The 23,484-nt window shown below is 39.6% G+C and overlaps 1 protein-coding gene across 12 annotated transcripts in view; it reads right to left on the bottom strand.

The window, feature by feature from the left end:
* Nucleotides 1–23,484, bottom strand: part of MSI2 (musashi RNA binding protein 2) — a 364,912-nt gene that overhangs the window by 45,449 nt on the left and 295,979 nt on the right. For 7 of the 12 annotated variants that reach the window (XM_067538055.1, XM_067538053.1, XM_067538056.1 and 4 more), the window contains exons 10-11: nt 20,443–20,517; nt 15,250–15,297 (exon numbers count right to left, since the gene is read on the bottom strand). In XM_067538055.1, coding sequence (XP_067394156.1) covers nt 15,250–15,297; nt 20,443–20,517 — 123 coding nt within the window. Of the gene's footprint in view, nt 1–11,194; nt 14,079–15,249; nt 15,298–20,442; nt 20,518–23,484 lie in introns of those variants that run through there. The other 5 variants (XM_067538058.1, XM_067538052.1, XM_067538060.1 and 2 more) reach the window with 2 other exon arrangements.

The raw sequence follows: 23,484 nt of genomic DNA, 5'->3' as shown, positions 1-23,484 counted from the left end.
ACATAAGCTACAGACTACACCTGTCTGTACCTGCACAGAAAACTTCCTTCCAGGCTGAAGTGCAAGAGAAATTCATGGTAGGGGAAGTGCCACACCCAGCTTTCATTAGCAAAGAGAGATGCAGCAGGCTCGCAGAGGGGTAAGAGAGTGATCTTTATTGAGCATGCATTGAAGGCCAATGTTATACACTGAAAAGCCTTGTGTTTACTTGGTAGCAGCCTGTTCCCTGAGCTTGTATCCCTGAGCCCCTGGTGTCACACCTAAGTAGGTTCCACCTGAATCCTGACCCTCACATCATAATACAGCCTGCTTATGTCAGATTCCCAGGCACGCATATTTCTGGACTGAGCCCAGGCTTCTGAAAACAACCGAAGCTTGGCACGCTCTGCACAAAGCGGGCAAGTCTGAGAACGAGGGAGTGCAAGCACAACAGAGCAGGAACAAACTATTCTCAAGGACCCAGACCACGTACTCAGCACTAAGACCAGCAGACTCATTAGTGAGCCAGAACCTATTTCATTCATCGTTACATTACTTACAACCCAGTTAGAGCCATGCTAGACGTCAGGGCCCTCGGTGAAGCCTTTTGAGTTTCTCCATCTCTGACAATACCAGTTAAAATCGATCTCAAGAGCCACCTCTCTGCCAGTTCTTTGGATACGCAACTGTAACAGACACTGAATAGCAGGTTACATGGCCCCCCTCTGTGTCCAATCCAGAGGGTGTGATTCTGTTACAGCTCCTAGCTGTACAGTTTGCTCTTTATCTCCGGCTGGCCACATTCATGCATTTGCCTGAAGGCCCTTGGTTTGATCCTCTGTGTCAGCCAAGAGGGCTATAGCCATGCAAGTGGGCGTTTGTCTGGGATTTGAACTGTTGTGGACCCTCGGACACTCGGGGAATCTTCCTCTGTCCAAGACAAGTCTGTAACCCACTGGTCAGATTGTGTTGCGTGTCCCCCTTTCATGCCTGATCTACAGAGGATGCAAGTCTGGTACAGCCCCTCGGCTTCAGAATTTTTCAGTTCTTTAGGCTAACTCTTTCAGCTCTGAAGGTCCAGGTTCAATGCCTGGTGTCACACACTAACCTCCGGGCTACACCAAGTTTTTCCAAAGGCGCCGGTTAGTAGATAATAGCGCTAGGAAATCGGCAACAAGATCTTCTGTTACAGGTCATGAGAGAAGCACGGTCCACTGGTTAGGTCACCGCATACAGAATCAGGAATTCCATTCTTAGCTCTGAAATTGACTCATTGTGTGGCCTTGGGGAAACCACTTAATCTCTCTGTGCCTCAGTTTGCCCATATACAAAATGGATATAAGGATCCTTGCCTACCTCACAAGTATGTTGAAAGACTTGATGAATTAGTGCCTGGAAAGTGCTCTCAGATCCTCAGATGAAATGTGCCATAGAAGTTCAAACCATTACTGTTACTGAGAGTATCTTCTGAACTACAAAAGGGCTTGTGCAGAGCGACAGCATCAGCAAGGTGACTAACACAAGAGGAGTGCAGTCCGAAAACCATATCAGAAAAGCCTCTTGTGTGTGACTGCTGGGTTCTGGAGGGCTGAGCTTGCTGGTGAGAATTTGATTTGCCTGGTGAGTGACCTGACTCTGAGGTGGGTGCAGGGCTGTGGAAGCATCACACATCATAAATCAGTAACGAACACAGACAACTACGGTGTGATGCTGCCAACTTTCACAAGGACATCCTCCCATGTTCTTTTCTTTCTTGTGGCCGGAGGATGCATAGCTGCACCAACTGTGGTGGAAAAAGTTGGATATGAGAGTCCGCCAAGCCTGCCTACATTGGCTTTGACTAGCGTGTGTGGCAAGACAAAGAACAAAAGGGGAGGTACAAGCTATCCAGAACGTTACACCAGAGACAAGGAACCACACAGCGTCCTCAGTATGGAGAAGAAAGGATTGTCTTGTACCTAAGCCACTCGGGTGGCCTGCGTTGAGTTCCTGACTGTCTCAGACTTCCTGTGTTAACTTGGGCAAATCACAGTTTTTCTGTGTCTCAATAGGGCCCATCTGAAAAATGGGGATAATACAGCCCCATTTTTCCCGGTCTCTGTCTATATCAACGGTTCCCAACCTCGGGGGGCAGGACCCCCTTGGGAGGTGCCAAAGATTCCAGGGGATCCATGAGGCTTCAGTAATATTGAGGTCATTTAACCCTCCCCTAGCTCTGCGCCGGGCGCAGCAGCCTTGCGGTCTGCCTTGGCCAGAACAGAGGAGCAGCCCCACAAAGCTCCATGCTGGCCTGGTGCAGCCCCCCCCCCCCCGAGCTCTGTGCTGGCCGGAGCAGAGGAGCAGGCTTGAGCTCCGCGTCGGCCGGAGTGGAGGAGCAGCCTCCCTCAACCCTGCACTGGCCAGGAAAGGAGCAGCCCTATGCCAGGGGGGCCTGGAGCAGCCGCAACCAACCCACCAGGGCCCGCCTCCATTAGCCTCAGTCCATGAGGGCTTGGAAGGAGGGGCCACTCGAGGTGTGTGGTGGCAGCTGCACCAGGGAAGGCTTATCTTCTTACTCAGCTAAGAGTCATTTATTATGTAATGTAATGTAATTGTTATATGTGTTTATAGGGGTATGTGTTTATGGCTGGTGAGGGGATAGCGCAGGTCGGGGGGTAGGGGCGCATGTTTTTCCTAGGGTTAACTGGTGGGGCTTTCACTCAAAAAGGTTGGGAACCCTATATCATCTATTCAGAGACTGCAAGGCCAGAAGGGATCACTGTGATGACCTAACCTGACCTCCTGTATAACACAGGCCAGAGAACGGCCCCAAAATAATGCCTGGAACAGAACTTTTAGAAAAACATCCAATCTCGATTTAAAAATTGTCAGTGATGGTGAAGCCACCACAATCCTTGGTAAATTGTTCTAACGGTTAACTATCCTCACTGTTAACATTTTACACCTTATTTCCAGTCTGAATTTGTCTAGCTTCTACTTCCATCCACTGGAGCATGTTAAACCTTTGTCTGCTAGAGTGAAGAGCCCATTATCAAGTATTTGTTCCCCACGTAGGCACTAACCAACTAATCAAATCACTCCTTAACCTTCTCTTTGATAAGCTACATAGACTGAGCTCCTTGAGTCTATCACCATAAGGCATTCTTTAACCATTCTCTTCTCTGAACCCTCTCCAACTTTTCAACATTCTTCTTGAGCTGTGGGCACCGGAAATGGACACTATATTCCAGCAGCAGATGCACCAGTGCCAAATACAGAAGTAAAAAAATCTCTTTAATCCATTCCCCTGTATATGCATCCAAGGATTGCTGTAGCCCTTTTGGCCACCCTGATTATCCTCCACGACTCCCAAACCTTTTTCAGTCACTGCTTCTCAGACTAGAATCTCCTATCCGGTAAGCCTGGCCTATGTTCTTTGTTCCTTCATGTATACATTTACATTTAGCTCTGTATCAGTGACCTGTTCTCTGCATTATTTACCACTCCCCCAATTACTGAGTCATCTGCAAGGACCAAAAAGTGATCCCTGAGGGAACTCATTAGAAACACACCCACTCGATGATGAGTCCTCATTTACAATTACATTTTGAGACCTATCAGTTAGTCAGCTTTAATCCATTTAATGTCTTCCATGTTAATTGTATATCATTCTAGTTTTTTAATCAGAATGTTGTGGAGTACCAAGTCACATGCCTTACCGAAGTCTAAGTATGTATGCCATATCAGCACTATTGCTTTTATCAGCCAAACTTGTAATTTTATCAAAAACAATATCAAATTAGTTTTAACAGGATTCATTTTTCATTAACCCTTGTTGATTAATTATATTACTCTCTTTTAATTTTTTATTAATCAAGTCTTGTATCAGCCGCTCCATCAACTTGCCTGGGATCGATGTCAGACTGACAGGCCTATAATAACTCAGATCATCCTATTTACTTTTTTAAAATACTGACACAACATTAGCTTCCTTCCAGTCCTCTGGAACTTCCTCAGTTTGTTCCAAACTTATTAAAAATCAACATAACGAGACAGGGAGCTTCTCAGCCAGCTCTTTTAAAACACTTGAATGCAAGTTATCTGGACCTGCGGTTTTAAAAATGTCTAACTGTAGTAGCTGCTGTTTAATATTCTCACGCGATATTGGTGGACTATGATGAGACTACACCATGTTTTTTCCCCCAAATACAGAACTTTAATATTCACTGAACACTTCTGTCTATTCTATATTATTAGGAACAATTCTACCATCTCCATTTAACAACCGACTTTTTGTTCCTAATACATTTAAACAACTCCCCCTTATTGTCCTGAACTTTGCTGAGCAGAGATTTATTTTTATGTCCCTTTGTTCCATTATCAATTTAGATTGTAAACTCTTTCTGAGGAAGGTGCTGGATCCAGCACAATGGGGTTGGGGCCTCTAGGCATTACTGCAATATGATTAATAGTAAAGTACGGAAGAGAGTAATATTGGCATGTGTGAAAACGAGGAGAGGGAAATTCCATAAGACAGGACTCCAGAGAGATGGGTGCAAGGAAGAGAGTGAGCAGTACAAGCCAACTCATTACAAAGGAAATCTACTGCTGAGGCATGGTTCCTTTGCCAGGGGAACACAGATGCAGGAAAGAGGTAGACTAAAAATGCAGGTGAATGAACCCTTTTAAGAATAAACTGATTACAATCCTATTGCACCTAAATACCATAGAATACTGTAGTGCCTTTGTCTAAGGATGTAGTAGGCCTAACAGGACAGCACAGTCTTCTCCAGTCAGGGCTGATGTTAGGGGTAGGTCCCAAAGGCAGCCACCTATGGTGCTGAATTTTCAAGGGAATCTCCACCAAGATAGCTGCTGCTCTCACTCTTAACTATGGATAGGAGCTATCAGATGTCTCCACCACAACCCCTGCTGTCACACCTCCAGCATGGCCATCCTTCCACATCACTCAGCACTGATTTTGGCAATGGGGTCTTGCTCTGGGCCTCATACACCAGCAACAGGGCTGAGGACCACTGCAGCAATGCAGCTCTAGCCATGCAGCGCCTCTAGGCAAGCCAGTTTCTGGAAAGAGGAAGGAACAGGTGAGGTGCTCTGACTAGGACCTCAAACTCTCCAGCACACCATGTCTCCCAGTTCCACAAATGTTCCTGTTTTCCTTGGTAAGAGAACAGAGAAATAACTAGAAGATTCAGGTCAGATTTTCAGCGGTGCTAGAGTTCTGGGTGCCAACACATCCAAAAACAAGCTTTTAACCAAGTAACTGAGAATTTGCTTTACTTTCATGAATCACTTTTTAAAAGGGGCAATGTTAAAACGTTAAAAAAGCACATGGTATTGCCAACCTCAAATGTTCAAAAATCACAAGTCAGGCCTCAAAAAGTATCAGGAGATTAGTTTAAAAATCATCAGCTTTTTAAAAACAAATAAGTAAACGTGAGGTTCTTCTTATTTGCCTTCTGTTTTCTGAGTGTTTGGGTTGCACTCGGGTCAGCTTTTCTCCACAATGAGGACTAGAAACTTCCTTTTTTAAAATGAAAGGTGAGATTCTCACATAATTACTTGACTCCAGGAGCGGTGACTTTAGGGAAAACAACTGATGTCACGAGACTTTTGGTAAAATCCTGAGAGATGGCAACCCTGAAAACATGCCCAGAGAATTCAGCCTCGCAAGCGAATATGTATTTCAGACTCAACTCTTTGAGGCAGGGACTGTAATTTCCTGTCTGCACAGCACTTAGCACTATGGGCGGAGCCCGCTAGGTGCTACCACAATTTGACTGTTAAATAATAATGAGTGGAAGGTAGGCAATATTTATGTATACAGACACTGCACTGTGTGAAAATTCATGAAGCTATGAATGTTTCCAAATGGGCATTTTCAGGAAGGGAGGGAGAGAGCACCAATTCTAAATGTATTTCCCTCTACCTTTTAAAACACTTTATTTTATACCAAAATCTCTTTCTTGCTTCTTAGAATATAGTGTTTTAAACATTAGTTAGTTAGGAAGAGTAGAGACCACGTTCACTTGATCTTAAAAGAAGAAGTGAAATCTAGAATTCTAAATTGTCTGTAGGTTGAATAGGAAAGAAGATGGTAAGGGGAGAACCGATATCCTCTTTTCAAACAACGTTAGCAGTAGCTTTGATCAGTACACAAAAGCTTTAAAAGGCTCACAGCTGTTATTCCAAATGGATTCTCTCTTGCATTATTCTTTTCATTAGCCAGTCATCCTTTTTGTAGGACCTTTAGGCTTAATTTTGAAAGTGTCTGATTCAAAACCATGCAGCATCCCAACATGAAACTTTTTTGGGGAAGGGGTATAATTTATTCTGTGTAAATGTCATGTTTAGTTGCGTGCATGTGCAGAAGAAGGCTACATCAAATAGACAATACCCCCTATATTTACAATACTAACTTTTCTACCATCTTGCTCTCAATTCCCCCTTCTGTAACGAAAATGTGCACAGAAGAAAAAAATCTCACATCTAAATTTAACAGAAAACACCCAAGATAGAGAGAAAAAAACCAGAGAAATCAAAATTTATATAAAGGCAATGAAAGATTTGAGTTCTACCAAATCATTCACAGCAAAATGTTTTATGTTAATTAGTTTGCTTGGGTTTCAATGAAGATTCCACCCAAAGTTCTAAAAGTCCGCATGAGGCAGACAAACATACAATCATCTATAAATTATGTCTAAGCAAATTTTAGGGTATCTTGAAGGTAGCCAATATATTTTTGAAGAAATGGGTCTGCCCAGTATTTAAAATGCCATATAAAGGTGAACAAATAAGAAGTTACACGGCAGGCCTCCAGGGAAATGGAAAATTCTTTCCCCAAGCTTCTGATCAATCCTATTAACATTTTTAACATCTACAAGTCTGTTTGGAGTTCTTTATTGTGGCTGCCAAATTAAGTGTTTCCCTTGGTCTTAAAATGCTGCGTTATATCAAGCTTATTAAAATCTGTTTCACCAGGTCAGGAAATTAGTGAACTTCAGAAAAAACACACCACGCATAATGAACAGCCCATCATGTTGTTCAAGGCACAGTCACCTACTATGTAAAATATATGCATGGCACACGGCAAGATTTTGTAAAAGATTTCTCAAAGTCAGGCAAAAGTAATGCAGTTCAGACAGATGGGTATTATTATGAACAATATTTCTCCTCTGGAATTTGGACAAAAATAATAAAACCCACAGACAGTTAATTTAAAATTTGGCACTTCCGCTTTATGTCCTGCAAACGATCCATTTTTCAGATGTTTACGGCTCTTGGGTGATGGCTTTTAAAATGGGAATGATGCACTTCTGTCCAGTAATTACTTTATGCATCGGTGAGACAAAGCCACCTATTTGTCTGGAAATTATCGCTGTGTCTTTTCAAGTGTAATAATTCCCTGCAATTATTTTACAACACAGAAGTGGCAAACTTCTCAAAGGCAAATGGTTTGTTCTAAGAAAAATATTTTTTTAAAGAAACCTAAAGCTTATAGCTTTTTTTTTTTTAAACCCTATTTTTACAACATGCACGGCCTACACCAGTTTAATGAACATCCCACATATTTCTGTAATATGGCCGCCAACTGTCCTGTTAATACAGATGTGGTCCATAAATACTACAGTTACCAGCATGCAATGCTTTACCTGGATCTGTAATTTGGACAGCCCTAATCTAGTGACTAGTGAAACAGACAGAATTATAGGCTTGTGATCAACACAGCCGACATAGGTGAAAGGGACTCCAAGCTAAATCACATTCCAAGAGGGAATAACTCCATTCAGTACTAAGCTGATCTATTTGATAGAAGCCTTTCTCATTTTAAACCTAGAGGCCAGGCATTACCATACATTTTTAATAAACACAATTGATTAATGAAACTATCAGCGCATTCATTTTACACAGGCTTTCCATTATAGCATGCAAGTTCTGAATTCTGGACACCTGTTGTTGAATGAACAAGGGAGGGGTTGAAGAGAACAGTATTAAAGCATATATTTCAAGTTCAGCCAAGTGGCACCAATGCTTCATACCTCATTTCAGTTGCTTCAAAAGGTACAGAAAATATAAGCTTCTTTGTTTAAACATTTAGCTTTCAAAAACGTTATCCAACCATCTGTATAATGCTAGAGCAGGGAAGATCTCCAGTATTAAGGGGCTCTTTAATTTAAGAAATTTAACAAAGAAGAGCCAATGACTGGAAGCTGAAGTTAGACAAAAAAATCAAATTGAAAAGGTGGTACATTTTAACAGAGGACAATTAACCATTTGACCAGATTACCAAGGGATAGTAAAATCTCCATCACCTGAAGACCATAAATGGAGATTGGATGCCTTTTTAAAAGATAAGCTGTAGTTCAGCCACATGTTATTAGATTCAACAGAGGTCACTTACATAGCACGGAAGAATAATTCTCTTCACTGCAGGAATCACAGGGTGAAATTGTGGGGCCTGTGCTGTGTGGGGGTGGGGGCAGGTCAGGTTAGACAATCCTAGTGCCTAACCTTAAAATCTTTATAGTGGCAGTGAGTGGACTGCATGCCATAGGTCCTAGAAAGGTGTGCTGGGAAGTAACACAAAATGTAACTGTCCAATTTGAAATCTTATTACTAGAACTGGTTGAAAAATTTGTGATTTCAAAATTGCCGAAGGAAAAAAGGGACACATTTTTGGAGTACATTTTTGTAAAATAGTTTTCATTTTTTACTGGCTCCGCTTATTATATTAAGTTATATTTTAAATCTGTATTTTAATATTTATATGAGCATATGCATGCTATTCAGTCTATTACGACTAACTCAAGAGGGGTAGAGTTTAGGCTCATATCAGAGTCAGCATTATTTGATCACCTTGCTCTTTCTGTAGGGTAATCCATGCTTTCTGTTATCCCGGTGGGGGTGGGGGTGTGTGTGTGTAATGCCTCTTTGCTCCTGTGAATAATTATTTCCATTAAATTTTCCATTTGCTATAGCTGCAGCCTGTTAGAAGCAGAAGTTATTATCTAGGAGCCCTCTCTGTTGTTGTGCTCAAGTTCTGAAATCCAGAAAGTCCAGCTCACGGTCAAATAAAATAGTTACAGTGTGAAATACGTAGGCTAGTTTTTCCCCTTCACCTGAGACTGCTCATTTTCAGGGCAATGACCCTGTCTCTCTGATAGCAATCTCAACATCTGAGTCATGGATCAGTGGAAGAGTTAGACCTAACCAATGAGATAGATTTCTTGAGGACTGACAACCCCTGGAATGTCTAACCTCATGGAATGTTTTAACAACTTGCACAAGTTCAATGATGTTATTGACTGCTTTGGGAAGTTTTCTATCAAGCAGCTTTTTAAGGCATCTGCATATAAAACATTTGTAAAGTTTCAGTCTCTATCAAGACATATCATTTGGGGAAACCTTAACTCACACTTATGTGGGAGATTCAGGAAACCACATGGAGGCTATTATGTTGACAAAGGGCCCTACCAGAAACTTCCAGGGGGTGGAAACTTCAGAAGTGCTTGGTGTTGGCCTCTGTTGCCACTGAAATCAATCGAATTTTACCACTGACCCCAGTGCAAGCAAATCTGGACCAATACTGATTGCTTCTGAAAATCCCATCCTAAATTTATTGGCCATGGTAATATTTTTTAGGTCAAACCATTCTTCCTGCCTGTACAAGTGAAAATGAGATTCTTCTGAGATAAAACATCCCAAGAAGGCAGAGATGCATCTGCTGGGAGTCAGGAATTGCACCCTTCTGAGTGACTAGCTTGATTTCTGGTTCTTTATTAACCTGTTGCAGGAATTCTACACCAGCTTCTTATCCTGCACCCATCACCATGGTATCTAATCGTGCATTAAGTAGAATGACTAGCAACTGTCACATGTGGTGCTTTCCCTCTGTCTCTCTTCTTCTCCAGAGGGACTATTAGGTTTGTGTGTGCACGTGCCTGTGTATGCTATATAATTGGCATTTATGAATGACAGGCTGAATGGGAATTGCTTATTACCACAAGGCTACCTAGAAACATAACATTCAAAGCAGATCCTAGCACTGCTTCCGGCAAAAGGTCATTTATATTGGGGTTATGATCTAGGTAAAAAAATTTTCCTGTGACAAAAACCAAACTCAATCTGCCATATAAGCAGAACTTAATGGGGGTACTTTATGGTTAGCAGTTTATGTGCACTGAAATATTTATTTTTTACTTTATTATCTACATTGCTAAGAGTCCCCTGCTCATAGAAAGCACACGTAACCTGCATGTGTGCACTTTAGTCTCTCATCCTCAGATGAATGACATGCAAATTTTCAAATTAATTGGGGGGGGGGGCCCGTGGGGAGGGGGAGAGTCCAGTCTCTGCCATTTGCTTTCATTGATGGAAATTGAAACTGAAAGGTTTGAAGAATGATAATTAAGCTCACTCTGGTAGATTTAATATGTCCATTTTACGCCATGCAGATGCCGCCAACATTTTTTAGGTGAACAAAAGCATGCAGTGCTGGAAGGATTAGACCAGAATTTAAGCAGTAAGGGAAGGGCTAGAAGGAAGAGTGAGAAACAGCTCTAACTTTGTTTTGCATTTCTTACCACAAGAAGTTTAAACAATTTACTCAACAGCTGCTAATGTGACTTGTGTTTGCTCAACCACAATACTTTGAATCACAGAATGCCAAGGACAGATTTATTTTTCTTTCTTTTTAAAAAAAAAAAAAAAATTAAGATCAGTCATTAAAATGTCACACTGTGACAAGCTTTGCTACTGCTTCCCACTGCTATACATGGCTCAGCTACTGGGGACCTGGCTAAAACCCCCTCTGTACCACACTATCGAGGTTAAGGGGCCAAGTGTGAATATAATTTACTCCCACTTTAAAATACCCTTACACTGCCAGAGAAGTGTAGAGTGGCCTTAGTGTAAATGAGAATCTGGTCCTGGGTTTGTAAAGTGCCATGTACATCTTTAGCACTAATGCATTTACAACCAGATCAATCCAATACGCTGACTTTCACCAGTCGAGGTGTGCCAGGCTAATTTACACCAGCAGAGGATCTGGTCCTCAGAGCTGAATGACGTTTACTGTGAGAAACTCTGTATGGTGCACTTAACCAACACTCCCTCCCTGCCCCCGCCACCATTGCTTTGTACAAGTATATTACACCTAGCTATACAATCTAGCTACAACTAAATGTTTATTTTGAGCCATGTATTCAGACTACAAATATATTCCCTTCTCCTCAATCACATGCTGCTCCCTACCGTGGATTTCTTGTGGGGAGTATACAACAGAGTGAGAGGTGAAGAGCTGCGGAGGGTGGGAGGGAATAAACCTTGCAAATTTGTGGCTTTTTCTTTTTCGCAGTCATTGGCTGGTAAATATTTTAACTATTTCCCCACCATCCTTCTTCCTTTCTCACACCCTCCAAGAGAGCCTTAAATATACCATTATTACAAAAGCTACCCCATCTCTGACACTCCAATTCTCCTTTCCCCCAAATCCACAATGTAACCATTTATATTACCTGTAAAGCATAAGGGATAGTTACAGTTACATGAATATTGCTTATCTACACCCATTACTCACAGACTAAGTGGGCTATAAGGTACCGAGGGTTTGAGTAGCTACCATGGAAGAAACTAAATGAAGGCTTTCAGATTTAAAGTCATATCTTTAAAAATACTGTCAATAACATAAAACCTAAAAGTTATCTTAGACTGGCAGCTATTTGGGGCAGGGACTTTTTGTTCTGTGGTTGTACAGTGCCTAGCACAATGAGTCCTGGTCCATGACTGGGCCTCCTGGGCACCACTGCAATATAAATAGTAAGTAAATACTTTTTTCTTATCTCTGAAAAGTTCATATAAATATTTGTTTCTCCCCTTGCCCCATATCTAAACACTTCACTGTGATTTAAAAAAAATCAATTTAAAACCCCCAAGAAATCATTCCAACAGCCAAAGGCTGAATAACCCTACAGTAACAAACCACGACTACAATGGACAAAAATATAACTGGTAAAGAAACAAATTTCAATTTCAAACTTCCAAGAAGTCATCACAGGTACTGATCTGCAATGGGCTCTGCACAGGGCAATTCTTGCACTCCTACCCAGGGCATTCTTTTTTAAATGATGACAGGGCTGTTATTTATTTTCTTTTAATATTTAAATGTGATTCGCACCAAAAACAGATCTCTCCTCATTAGTGCTAAAGAGTCTGCAAACAGTGGATGAATCTGATCCTGACCCCATTGACATCAATGCCACAAAGCTCATTGAAATCAGTGCAGAATCAGACTTTATAAGAATAATGCAGCTTTAACATTCTTCCCCGAACACTATAAATGTGTCTTTTTTTAATTACCTCTGCTGTAAACATATCTAATATGCAACATTTGATCTGTAGGTTCTTCAAACACTGGGTCACACACTTCAAGTGATGCTCTTTTTATTCTTTTATTAAAAATGGTCATTGGTACTGGTTATTTGGTACGTCCAAACCAAAATACGAAACTGCAAGCTAAGAGAGCAGCAACACAGCTTGTCCATTGTAAACAATTTATTATTGTTTTTTTCTACCTCAGTTGCTTACAGGGGGGGAAAAAGTAATAAAAAACCCAAAAGCACAGATGAACTATTGACAAAATGAGAAAATTCACAATAGCTGAAATGTTTGCAAATCATGCACACTAGGAAAAGTTCACAAAAGCAAAGCAATTCATAGCAAAAAAACAAAATAATAAAAAAGCTATACAGATTAAAAAAAGCAGAAGAATAAAAAGGAAACTAACCAATTATTACATCAAGCATCTTTAATGAAAAGAACAGCATAGCTGTGTACGTAGAGCCTTGCACACTGACATTTTAAACAGGTGGATTAACAAACATTAAAATGCAGTACAGTTCTGCTGTAAGCATGCAGTTTACTTCTCACAAACTTATAAAATTGGTAGAAGCACTTTTTTTTTTTAAAAGGAGAATTTAAATGCAACGTGTGCTTTCAACCATACAGCTCAGAACTTAGTTCTGTTAGAAACAAAACCAATAAAGGACAAGTGTATAAAAACAGGACAAAGGATACTTCATGTATTTGTGCGGAGGTTAAAGGTTAAAAGGTGCAATACAGCTGATACTGGCAGCTCAGTTCCTGCTGCTCTTGATAAAACTTTAATTCTGCCATTGGTTTGCAAGTGAAGCATGGAAGTAAAAGTGACTACAGCATCTGAACCTCTGAGAGCATGGCCATTCCAAGATAGGGAACTGTCTAAGAGCTTGGAAGTGTTTTTTTGCGGAAGAATGGGATGATTTATTTTAGTGTTTGTTTTGGAGGTGGGGGAGAGGGAATGTTTGGCATCTAATCATCTAAAAAGTTATTTTGATGAGCACTTTCAAGGGGACATCACTATATTCAAACTTTTGTTTTCCAAACAGAACTCTCAGTTATTACAATTTCAACTACTGAAAGATCCATCAAAACAAAAAAAGTAATAATCATTCAGTTGCCAACTTCACAGATTAAATTTTCACAGATATATGATCATACTACTTTGAATAATTAGATTAATTCCCCTAGCTTGCCCAATAATCTTAGCTATAGGTCACCAGCTCTCCTCCATGATAATTATGACTTTTACTGTTATTAAATAAGCTGTATATAAAAAAGCATCAACATTTCATTTTGTTCGCTGTTTATAGGACCTGATCATAATTTCCATTTTCCTAATACATTATTTCTACAAAGTTTGTGAGAAGTCATGCCTTTAATACGTCACTAACCCCAACCCCATTCTCTTTGTGAGTTACATTCCGTGTGGGCATTAAAAACTCATATAAAGCAGAAGAAACAAAAATAAGAAAAAAGCAAACTCAAGCAGTGAGGATATGGAGCCTTTAAAAAAATAATAAAAATAAGTCCAGTCAATCAAACCAGCCAGTAAGAGCAGCATTTTTTCAGTGGACATTGATATTAAACATGGACCACCCAGGCTGTCTCTGTCTGTCTCTCTCTCTCTCTCTCATTAGCACTGTAGTAAACCCCGATTAATTTGTTATGCATCTTTAAGAACTAGTTGATAAAAATTATGTCTTGTGAAATCGGCAAATAGTCTGCAAAGTGAAATAAGAACAGAAATTAATAGATTAAACTGAAAAGATAAATCCCAGAAATTAAAAAAAAAAAAAAATTTAAAAATGAAACAGGATAGGGAGTGATTGTAATAATAATAATTTTAAAATGACTATGTACTAAGCTATTAAAGCCTAGAGAAAAAAAACTTGATGAGAGAAGATAGAACAGTTGCCAAAGTGATTTACATTTCTCCTGCCTTCCAAGCTAAAGGCTGTCATCTACTTTGATAGAAGTATAATACAGGAGATATATAGAGGGGGCATCATTCAAACAGACAAATAGTCATAGCGCAAAGAGGCTTCTTTCCACCAAATTACCAAAACAAAAATGCAAACAGGTGGATCATGACATTTGTAACATTGTTTCGCTTTGACAACAGTAAATATCACATTACAACACAATTTAGACTGGCATTTTAAACAAAAGAAAAATAAAATGGGTGGTTTAAGCTGAAAAGGCAACTGAAATAAAGGCTGCTGATATTAAAATAGATGCAACAGTAATACAGTTCTTTGAAATGGTAACTGTTAATAGTACAGTTTTGCAATACTTTATTATTATAATAAGAGGAAGACTATAATTTCCTTGAAATGATCTGATTTATTATAGCACAGACATCAGAAGTGCACTATATGAAGGTTCTGTGACATATCTGTACTCTAATAAGAAGTGATGTCAAGACTGCTCTATAACAAACCATTTACAGTAGCATTCTGACATGAGAGAGAACCGGATAAGAGTATGCACTCATATCAAGGCATTAGCTACAACAAACTCATTCTTTCATTCAGCCCTGCCATGAGATCTGCTGGTAGAATGACCAAGAGAAGATGCAGCCAAACTGAAATAGTGCAAGGTCTTCTTTTTACTAAAATCCTATAGAGAACACTGTTTTTACTTGAATACTATGGAGATAGGTAGCAGCCTAAATCCCCCAAAATATTGCAAACTATAGTGTTTTTGGGACAAGCCTTTAAAGAAAAGAAAAGAAGGAAAAAGAAAAAATAGAGTATTTCATATAAATGGCCCAAACAGTTCCTCTTTAATCACAATAATGCAATGTTTTAGGGTGTGTAGGTAGTTTTTATTTTTATTTTTTGTAAAGGGTATACATGCCCAGATTTTGCTCTGCAAAGATTGCATGCTCACCTGTTTCCATGCTCAGAACCCCACCTCCATGCACGCAAAGGGGCGCTTCTGCATGTGCAAAAACATGCATGAGAAAATATTATGAATGCAATTTAGGCACCTTTGAAAACTTGGCCTATGCTGTTGAATACTCTACTATTTTTTAATAAGTGTACTGATTATCATGTGTTACTAAAAGATTCCTTTTCTCTGCTAGTTTGTAACAGTTCAAAACCTTGATTGCTTCCAAAGCAGGGAGAGGGGTCATTTTCAAAAAATAAACCCTGAAAAAAATGGCTTCCAGTCTCAGGGTTGTAGAGAGGATGCAAAAGGAAAATACAGAGAACAACAAAAGCAGCTTAGGTACATTAAGACAAATTAAGACAAAAAGTAGCATTAATGTAATCAACATTTATATGAAAGATGTGACCAATATATGTTAGCATGTAATATTCTCTGAACTCTGCATATAAAACCCTCGCTAAGTTCTGGTGACATTGATAACATATTGAGCTTTGCACTCACCAGATCACCTTTTGCCGCTCCCTTACCAGGGAACTACAGTCTTACATATAGAACAGCTGCGTGCACATTGTTCCTTACACACCCTGCGTGGTTGCAAATAGTAGGATGCAGAATTGATACAAGTATTTGGCATTACTGAGGGCATGAAACTGCACTCGTTGAGCACCTACATCTCCCAACAATTCCAGTGGGTGTCCTAGGTGCAAGGAATGGCCTCAGGTACTAGCCTGAAGCTGTGGCATTTGAAGTGATAGTGTCTGGAGACCAAGGTGGTGGAAATGTGAATCAGCTGTCCTGGGTCTTATTGTGTTGAACTCCACGCAAAGGAAAAGACAACATAGGAGCCTTCTCCCCTTCAATGCATCCTTGTACAGGAGCTGGGCACAATCTCAATCCTTGCCCTCAGATGCTAGCACAGAAGCAGGAACAAAGGCCAGAGCTGGCTCCAAAGATGAAGAACACGCTGTCCCCCTAAGTGGTACTGAAAATATCATGCCTACCTCTGGGAACTGCCACTGGGCACTCCCTACACCCAGGCACCACCTCCTAGCATAAGCTGTGCCCTTAGGGCACAACTGAGCCCTTAAATTCTGTGCCTCAGTTGGCCAACTTGTGAAAAGGGTCTGACATTCCAATACTAGATATTGCATATGGGACAAAATTCCAGGGAGTGCTGTGAAGATGAACATTTATAAGATGCTTTGAGATCTGCAAATGTGTAACACGAGAGTCAACTGTTTTTAGAGCTTCATTAAAAAATGAGGCAAGTATTTTTAAAAAACAATAACTTCTTTTAAGAAATGTGTTATTGTTTAAGCATATGGGGAAGAAATACATTATGACACAGTTTCTTAAGAAGTTCAAGTCTAAGCAATACTTAGAGGATTTCTAACCAATTCTACTCTTAGGGTTTTCAAAGTGGGCCGTCACTGTGGCACAATTTGTGCCTGCAATTAATTGCACCCACTTTTTTGAAATAACAACTGATTTGTGCTGCTTTGTTTTTTTTTTCCAAGTTATGTTGGGCTGCAGAATAGTACCTACCAAATAAAACCCAAAACAAAAACAGGAGGCCTGGTTTGAAAAATCAGGCCCCTAAATAAAAACTCATATAATGATGACTGGACTCAAAGGGTTTCTCTACAATTAGTTGCTAATCATTTTCTTATTAGACATGTTTATAAATAAAGTGATCTTAAGTCCTGTCAATTTTAATCATGTAGTTTATTCAACTATTTTTCATTATCTGTCTTTTCTTCACACAGCTCCATCTGATTCAAGGAGTCATGAAAACCAAGTCCTGAGACAACGTGCAAATGCACTTTAAAAAAAAATCTCACCACCTTATATTCAAACGTTATTAGCTCAAAACAGGTGTTGAAATGGACTTGTATGCATTTTTAGTCATATTTGGATGGCTTTAATATAATGAAGAGTACTTGTGAAAACTGCATATACACCATACAGTTGAGGTGTCAAACCTATTTTGTGAAGAGGGCTGATAACATTTTTAATTACGGCCTGTTAGCCAGGGCTATTTCCCTCAATACAGTAGCTCTCCCAGTGGTGTCAGCGGGAGGTTTGTACAAAGACAAGCCGTAGAATATGGCCCTTATAAAATAGCAATTAAACTATTAGTAAAGTTCCAATTATGTTCACTGCATCACTCAGTTGGGAAAAAAATGATGTAGAGTACCTTTAGGAAAACTGCTACTTCTGACATCAGTTTATTTGGCCATGTCTGTGTGCTTTTACCAAAGCTACATGTATAAGAGCAGAAACTGTATGTGCAAATTATGCACACCACTGAACACCAATGTGATTTGTAAATATGGACCTCAGTGTGATACCATTGTACTTCAGAGTCAGCACTCCATTGCACCGGGAGCAGTTGCCATCACATTGAACTATTTCATACTAAGACAGCAATAAGTTGGGTCATATTTCGTTTACAAGCACAAGAGGTAGAAATGAAATATTTGGTTTTTAATCCTGAAGATATATATTTAACATGGGGGGCTGGATATATATGTCAAATGGGCTGGGTGATTAGCACTCCTGCTATACAATGTATTTATATATACTGTATATAGAGCACAATACGGGTGGAGTATGTGTCTTTAAGGAACACCTATAAAACAAGGTGCTTGGAGAAGTTTCTGGGGGTTCTTCTGAGATGGCTTTTTCCCCTTCATGTTGCATTCTGAAAGACCCCACACACTGCAGTGGCTCTTCCTCTGGCAAGGGGAAGTGAACTCCATTAGCCAAAGGAGGTTGCTATACAGCAACACTAGCCTCAGCACCCATCTCACCCTTCTGGGCCAAAAATTAACAAGAGCCAAAGAGGGAGCTGAACTTTCTGCCTCTGAAGCTCTCCCAGCCCTAGCTGGCCTGGGGTGTAAGGAATCAAGGCTGATCCTGAACTCAGATCCTGAACTCAGATCCCTTCTGTGTTTTTACCAGAAGAGCAAATGTACAGAAAAACTGTCAAAGAAGGTTAATTTTTAGATTTTAACATCTTAGACAAAGGGTTTTTGGTTAGTTTTCTTAAATGAATATCCTTAAAAGCACTTATATGTTTACAGAGACCAAAGACTCAATATTTGTAACATGTCACAATCAACAACAAAAATAACTCTTCCCCTGGAAAACTCCTATACAAACCACTATGGTTCCAAAGGAACTAGAGGCTCAATGGAAATTACTGTATCCTGTAGAATTTAATAAACAATTTTAATGCTTTTTATAAAATGTTTCAACCTATCTGTAGAATTTAAAGGAGGATTGTATTCCTGCCACAGAATTTCATAGGCAGGTTCAATCATTACATTGAGATTATAGTTCTCTGTTACATTCTATAGATTTTCTCCATAAGGATCTTGTTTTCTTCTTTGATTCTAAGCCATTTCCCTGTCGTGTACCTGTAGTGTTTTCATTAAAGAGACAGTTTAACTTGGTTTCTTAATACTGCATGCAGTTCTGGTTGCCCCATCTCAAAAAAGATATATTAGAATTGGAAAAAGTACAGAGAAGGGCAACAAAAATTATTAGGGGTATGGAACATACAAGGAGAGATTAAAAAGACTGGGACTGTTCAGCTTAGAAAAGAGATGACTAAGGGGGGATATGATAGAGGTCTATATAATCATGAATGGTATGGGGAAGTGAACAAAGAAGTGTTATTTAACCTTTCACATAACACAAGAACCAGAGGGTCACTCAATGAAATTAATAGGCAGCAGGTTTAAAACAAACATAAGTAAGTACTTCTTCACACACTGCACAGTCCATCTATGGAACTCATTGCCAGGGGATGTTGTGAAGGCCTGAAGTATAACTGGATTCAAAAGAGAATTAGATAAATTAATGGAAGATAGGTCCATGAATGGCTATTAGCCGAGATGGTGGAGGACGCAAGCCCGAGCTCCAGATGTCCGTAAGTCTCTGACTGCCAGAAATTGGGACTGGACAACAGGAGATGAATCATTCAATAAAGTGCCCTGTTCTGTTCATCCCCTCTGAAGCATCTGGCACCCGCCATTGTTGGAAGATGGGATACTGGGCTAGATGGACCATTGGTCTGACCTAGTATTGCTGTTCTTATGTTCTTAACCTGAGCAAGTTGAGCTTCCTACATTCCCTTTCTAAGCAATTAAAAAGCACAGTGCAAGGTGGTGGAACTGATCCGTGTGACCCACGTGACATGGCACACTAATGAATTTAATGTATAACACAACAGCGGTTTTCTTGCCATGGTGTTCTGGCAGGCCTTAGCTATTAGTAAGCAGTAAACACAGCAGTCATGACTCTGCTTCTAAAATCTCCCGTAGAATTCCTAAGGTCTAATAAAAAAAATCATCTGTCATTTCCAATTTAAGTTCTAAGCCACACTGGCATAAAGCAAATATGTAGGGAGAACTAGTTTCAGTGACTGCTTTTTCAAAGTGCCCCAGCTGAAATCCACACTGTGTTACATTGAAAGCCAGCCTACCACTTTAGAACCTTAGAAGATCTAAAAATTATGAGTGGCAGTATTAAACTTCCAGTGAATGGAAATCACTAAATGCAGCAAATCTTTGACAGGCACACAAAAGGGAAAGGGGGGGGAACCAAACAAACGTGAAGAAAGAATTAGATTGAGCACCATTAGACACTCAACTCTATGAAGGTCACCAGAGACATCTATATAAAATACACTCATGTTGGACTTTTTACTCCAGAACTGCATCCCTAACAAATATAAGCTTACTGTCAAATATGTACATAGAAAAAAGAAAAAAAATTAACCCTAGCAAAGGGATGGCAATAGCTCTTAAATTATCTCTCTCTAATTTTTTCTTAAATTGAAAACTTTGTTTTCAAATAACCAGTACCAATTAACACATTATATTAACAACAATCTCTAATGGCAATATCCTTATATATATATATATATATATATATATATATATATATATATATATATATATATTGAAGATACATTTATATATATATACACACATATACACACACACACACACACACACTTACATTATATATATATTTATCTTCAAAATGGTCAGAATTTGTCATCGCACGAGATGCTTCCCTGCAGACTTTTTTGCCTCAATTTGCAGGTATGGATTTAAAATTAAAAGAAAAAAGAAAAAAAAAAAAAAGAAGTAAAATCGCCACATGAAATGTACGTACCTGGGAACTGATAGCTGTAACTTGGGGCAAATCCAGGATAGCCTCTGCCATATGTTGCAACAAAATTTGGGTAACCTTGAATGAAGAAACATGAATAAAAGAAAATGGCAGATTAATAAGGTTTTACTCTTTGCTCCTACATCTAATGCAACATTACACAGAGGAAGGACGAAAAAGAAATTTTACTTTTACACAGGTTATGAAAGAACACTATTTACTCTTCTCATGCACGACTGCAGGAAGGTTTCAATAACATCTTGAAGAAAAATGAAACATCTAGAGACACATGCTACTCTTCCCTGGTCACTATCTCTTTTTGCTATGCATGTGAGACCTGTCACTCATATAATTAACATGCACTTTGGTATCTGAAGTCCAAGGACTGTGCATACTTTTTAGCTAGAAGAGTAAATGCCAAATGCTAAGGCTAAACACATAACACAGGTTTGCTCTGACGTTTGGAGAGCTTACAATGAATGTACTTTGCTTCAGAGTTATTGACAGTTGGAGGTTAAGGTACTAGTAATTCTTCATCCCAGGAGTGTGCAGGACAACAGTTAACACATCAAAGAGTTAGAGGCAGAAATATTAAGGAATGAGAGAGTCAAAGAGGTTTTAATTTTGCAGGAAGGTAAAATTCAACAGATAAGAATTTTTTCCTGAAGCGATTTATAAAGTACATTCAGAAACAGTTACAATCTGACCAAGTATTTATTGTTTTCTTATTAGGCAAATACCATTCAAGGACACATTGCTGTAAGTAAAAATATGTAAGCAAATATATTGAACAACAAATTGTGTCCAGTTTAACATAAGGTTTCAACAGACATCACATGGCAGAAAAAAAAACCCCTGCTAGTGTGGTACAGAAAAAAACCGGTAGAATCTACAGCTGGAAACCCCATCGGTACAATGCAGATGGTGGAAGAAAACGGTTGAAAAGAGATCAAAACCATTTCAAGCAATGTTACTGAAAGCACGACTGAAATTTGGGTAACAGCACTGAAAATTAGAGGAAGCTGGTTTGGTCACATTCTCATTCACAAGTAAACCAGTGTGAACTTCTATTCAGTGGAACACATTGCTGGCCATGGCTGAGAACAAGAAGTCAATTTCCTAGTGTAAACAGGGTTGTCATGCACAGAGAATGTGCCATTTGGCTTTTTTGGTCCAACAGGCAATCATTTATAAGAATTCTACTGTATTATATAAGGTCTTCCCACAATAGGAGGTTTATCAATGCTCAAGGAAAAAGCTCCTTCTGGCTCTTTAAGAGTCAAGAGGAGCTGTTTGGAACCCACCTCTTGCACTGGTTAGGGTGAGTGACCTTGGAATGCTGAATGGAGATGGAGTGAGGACTAGAAGAGGAACAGGAAAGGCTAAATTACATACACAACTGTAATTTCAGTGGCAGCTATGTGTATATATGGTAAACCAAGGCAGAATTTAAAACCCCATGGGTTTAAAGACCAGAGATTAAGGGTAGGTCTAACTCCCATTGAAGTGCTGAGTCCTGTCCCATTTATCTGTATGCGTGTTCTATCTATGCTCTTAATGTACCCTGTCACTGAGCCATCAGACCTCCTCCGAAAGCTATAAAAACAGCACACAGAGAGAGATTTCTCCATTACTCCTCCTGTTTGGACAGTGAGGATCCTACTTTGTTTATTTTGTATCTCCCTCAAACCCCCAGCCCCCACCCATCTTCCCAGTGTGGGGTTTTTGAGCACAGACTGGGTCTAAGGGCTTGTATACACTACCACTTATGTCGATATAACTTATCTTGCTCAGGGGTGTGAATAAGCCACCCCTGACCAATACACTGACTTAAGTGCCAGTGTGAACAGCGCTATGCTGGTGAGAGAGTTTCTCCTGCTGACATAGCTACTGCCTCTCGCAGAAGTGGTTTTATTATGCCAACGGAAGAGCTCTCTCCCATCGGCATAGAGCATCTTCACCAGTTGCAATGATGCAGCTGCGCCGGTGTGGCGCTTCTAGCATAGACTAGCCCTAAGAAATGGGGTTTTGCTCTGCAGGCAGCAGGGTCCTTGACAGCCTGACTTCTAGAAATCAAAACTCTTGCCTAAAATGATGCACGTTCTGTCAGCAGCATAGGGGTTATGTGTGTTCTCCATGCTTTATTTTCCTTGTATTGAGGCTGATCAGTTAACTGCCTTTTCACAGGCTCCATTAGTGCTCCATTTACCAAGACTAATTGTTATAGTGAACACCTTATGTTGCCCTTTACAATTATGGTGTGTTTTTATTGTTTTATTTCCAGTGTGAACAAAGACTACACCATCTTCTCCATCATCACAGGGCAATGCTAAGCTTTCTGCCTTTCTCCTCAAATCCACTGTCTCATCATGAAAATCTTGATGCAATTCCCTCTGAAGTCAATGGGAATCTTTGCACTGATATTAAAGGCAACTGCATTTGGCCTTAAGCACATTGTTTTGTATGATTGGTTTTGTTTGTTTGTTTGTTTACAATTGGAAGTTTCCTTCCAAGGTCTCATACCTTTATTTTATTTTTATTCTTTAAAGTGACTATTTCCAATATACTGTACAATTATTTCGCTGACACAGCAAGTCCCTCTATTTCAGATGGAATTTATATGTACATATAGTTTACTATTAATCATATTTTAAATCGAGAAAATTAAATGCTTGAATGGATTAAAGGGGGTGTAAGAGAAAAGCAAGCATGTGACCACAGAACAGGACACTGTGGCTTTAAATAGATAGGTACCTACATTAGTTACCTCCTGAATATTTATTTCACAGCTCAATGGCAGAAATCTGGCATTAAATGAGATCTTTCAGTGATAAGCTTTACAAACCATTTTAAAAACAATAATAGTGATAAATGGATTGTTTGCAAACTAAGTAACCCCATAAACATCACTGTGAACCTCAATTCTGCACAGTCAGTTCAACCAGAACTCATTCTCTTTTTAAAGCGAAAGTTTTATTTGGACACTAAAAGATGAGAGGATTTGTCAACTTAACGACTGACTTTGAATCGTGGGGGAACAGTCTT

The sequence above is a fragment of the Emydura macquarii genome, unplaced genomic scaffold (genome assembly GCF_026122565.2).
Source record: "Emydura macquarii macquarii isolate MOO-44397 ecotype Brisbane River unplaced genomic scaffold, CSIRO-AGI_Emac_v2 contig_450, whole genome shotgun sequence".
Classification (NCBI taxonomy): domain Eukaryota; kingdom Metazoa; phylum Chordata; order Testudines; family Chelidae; genus Emydura; species Emydura macquarii.
This window is presented reverse-complemented; position numbering and strand designations above follow the sequence as displayed.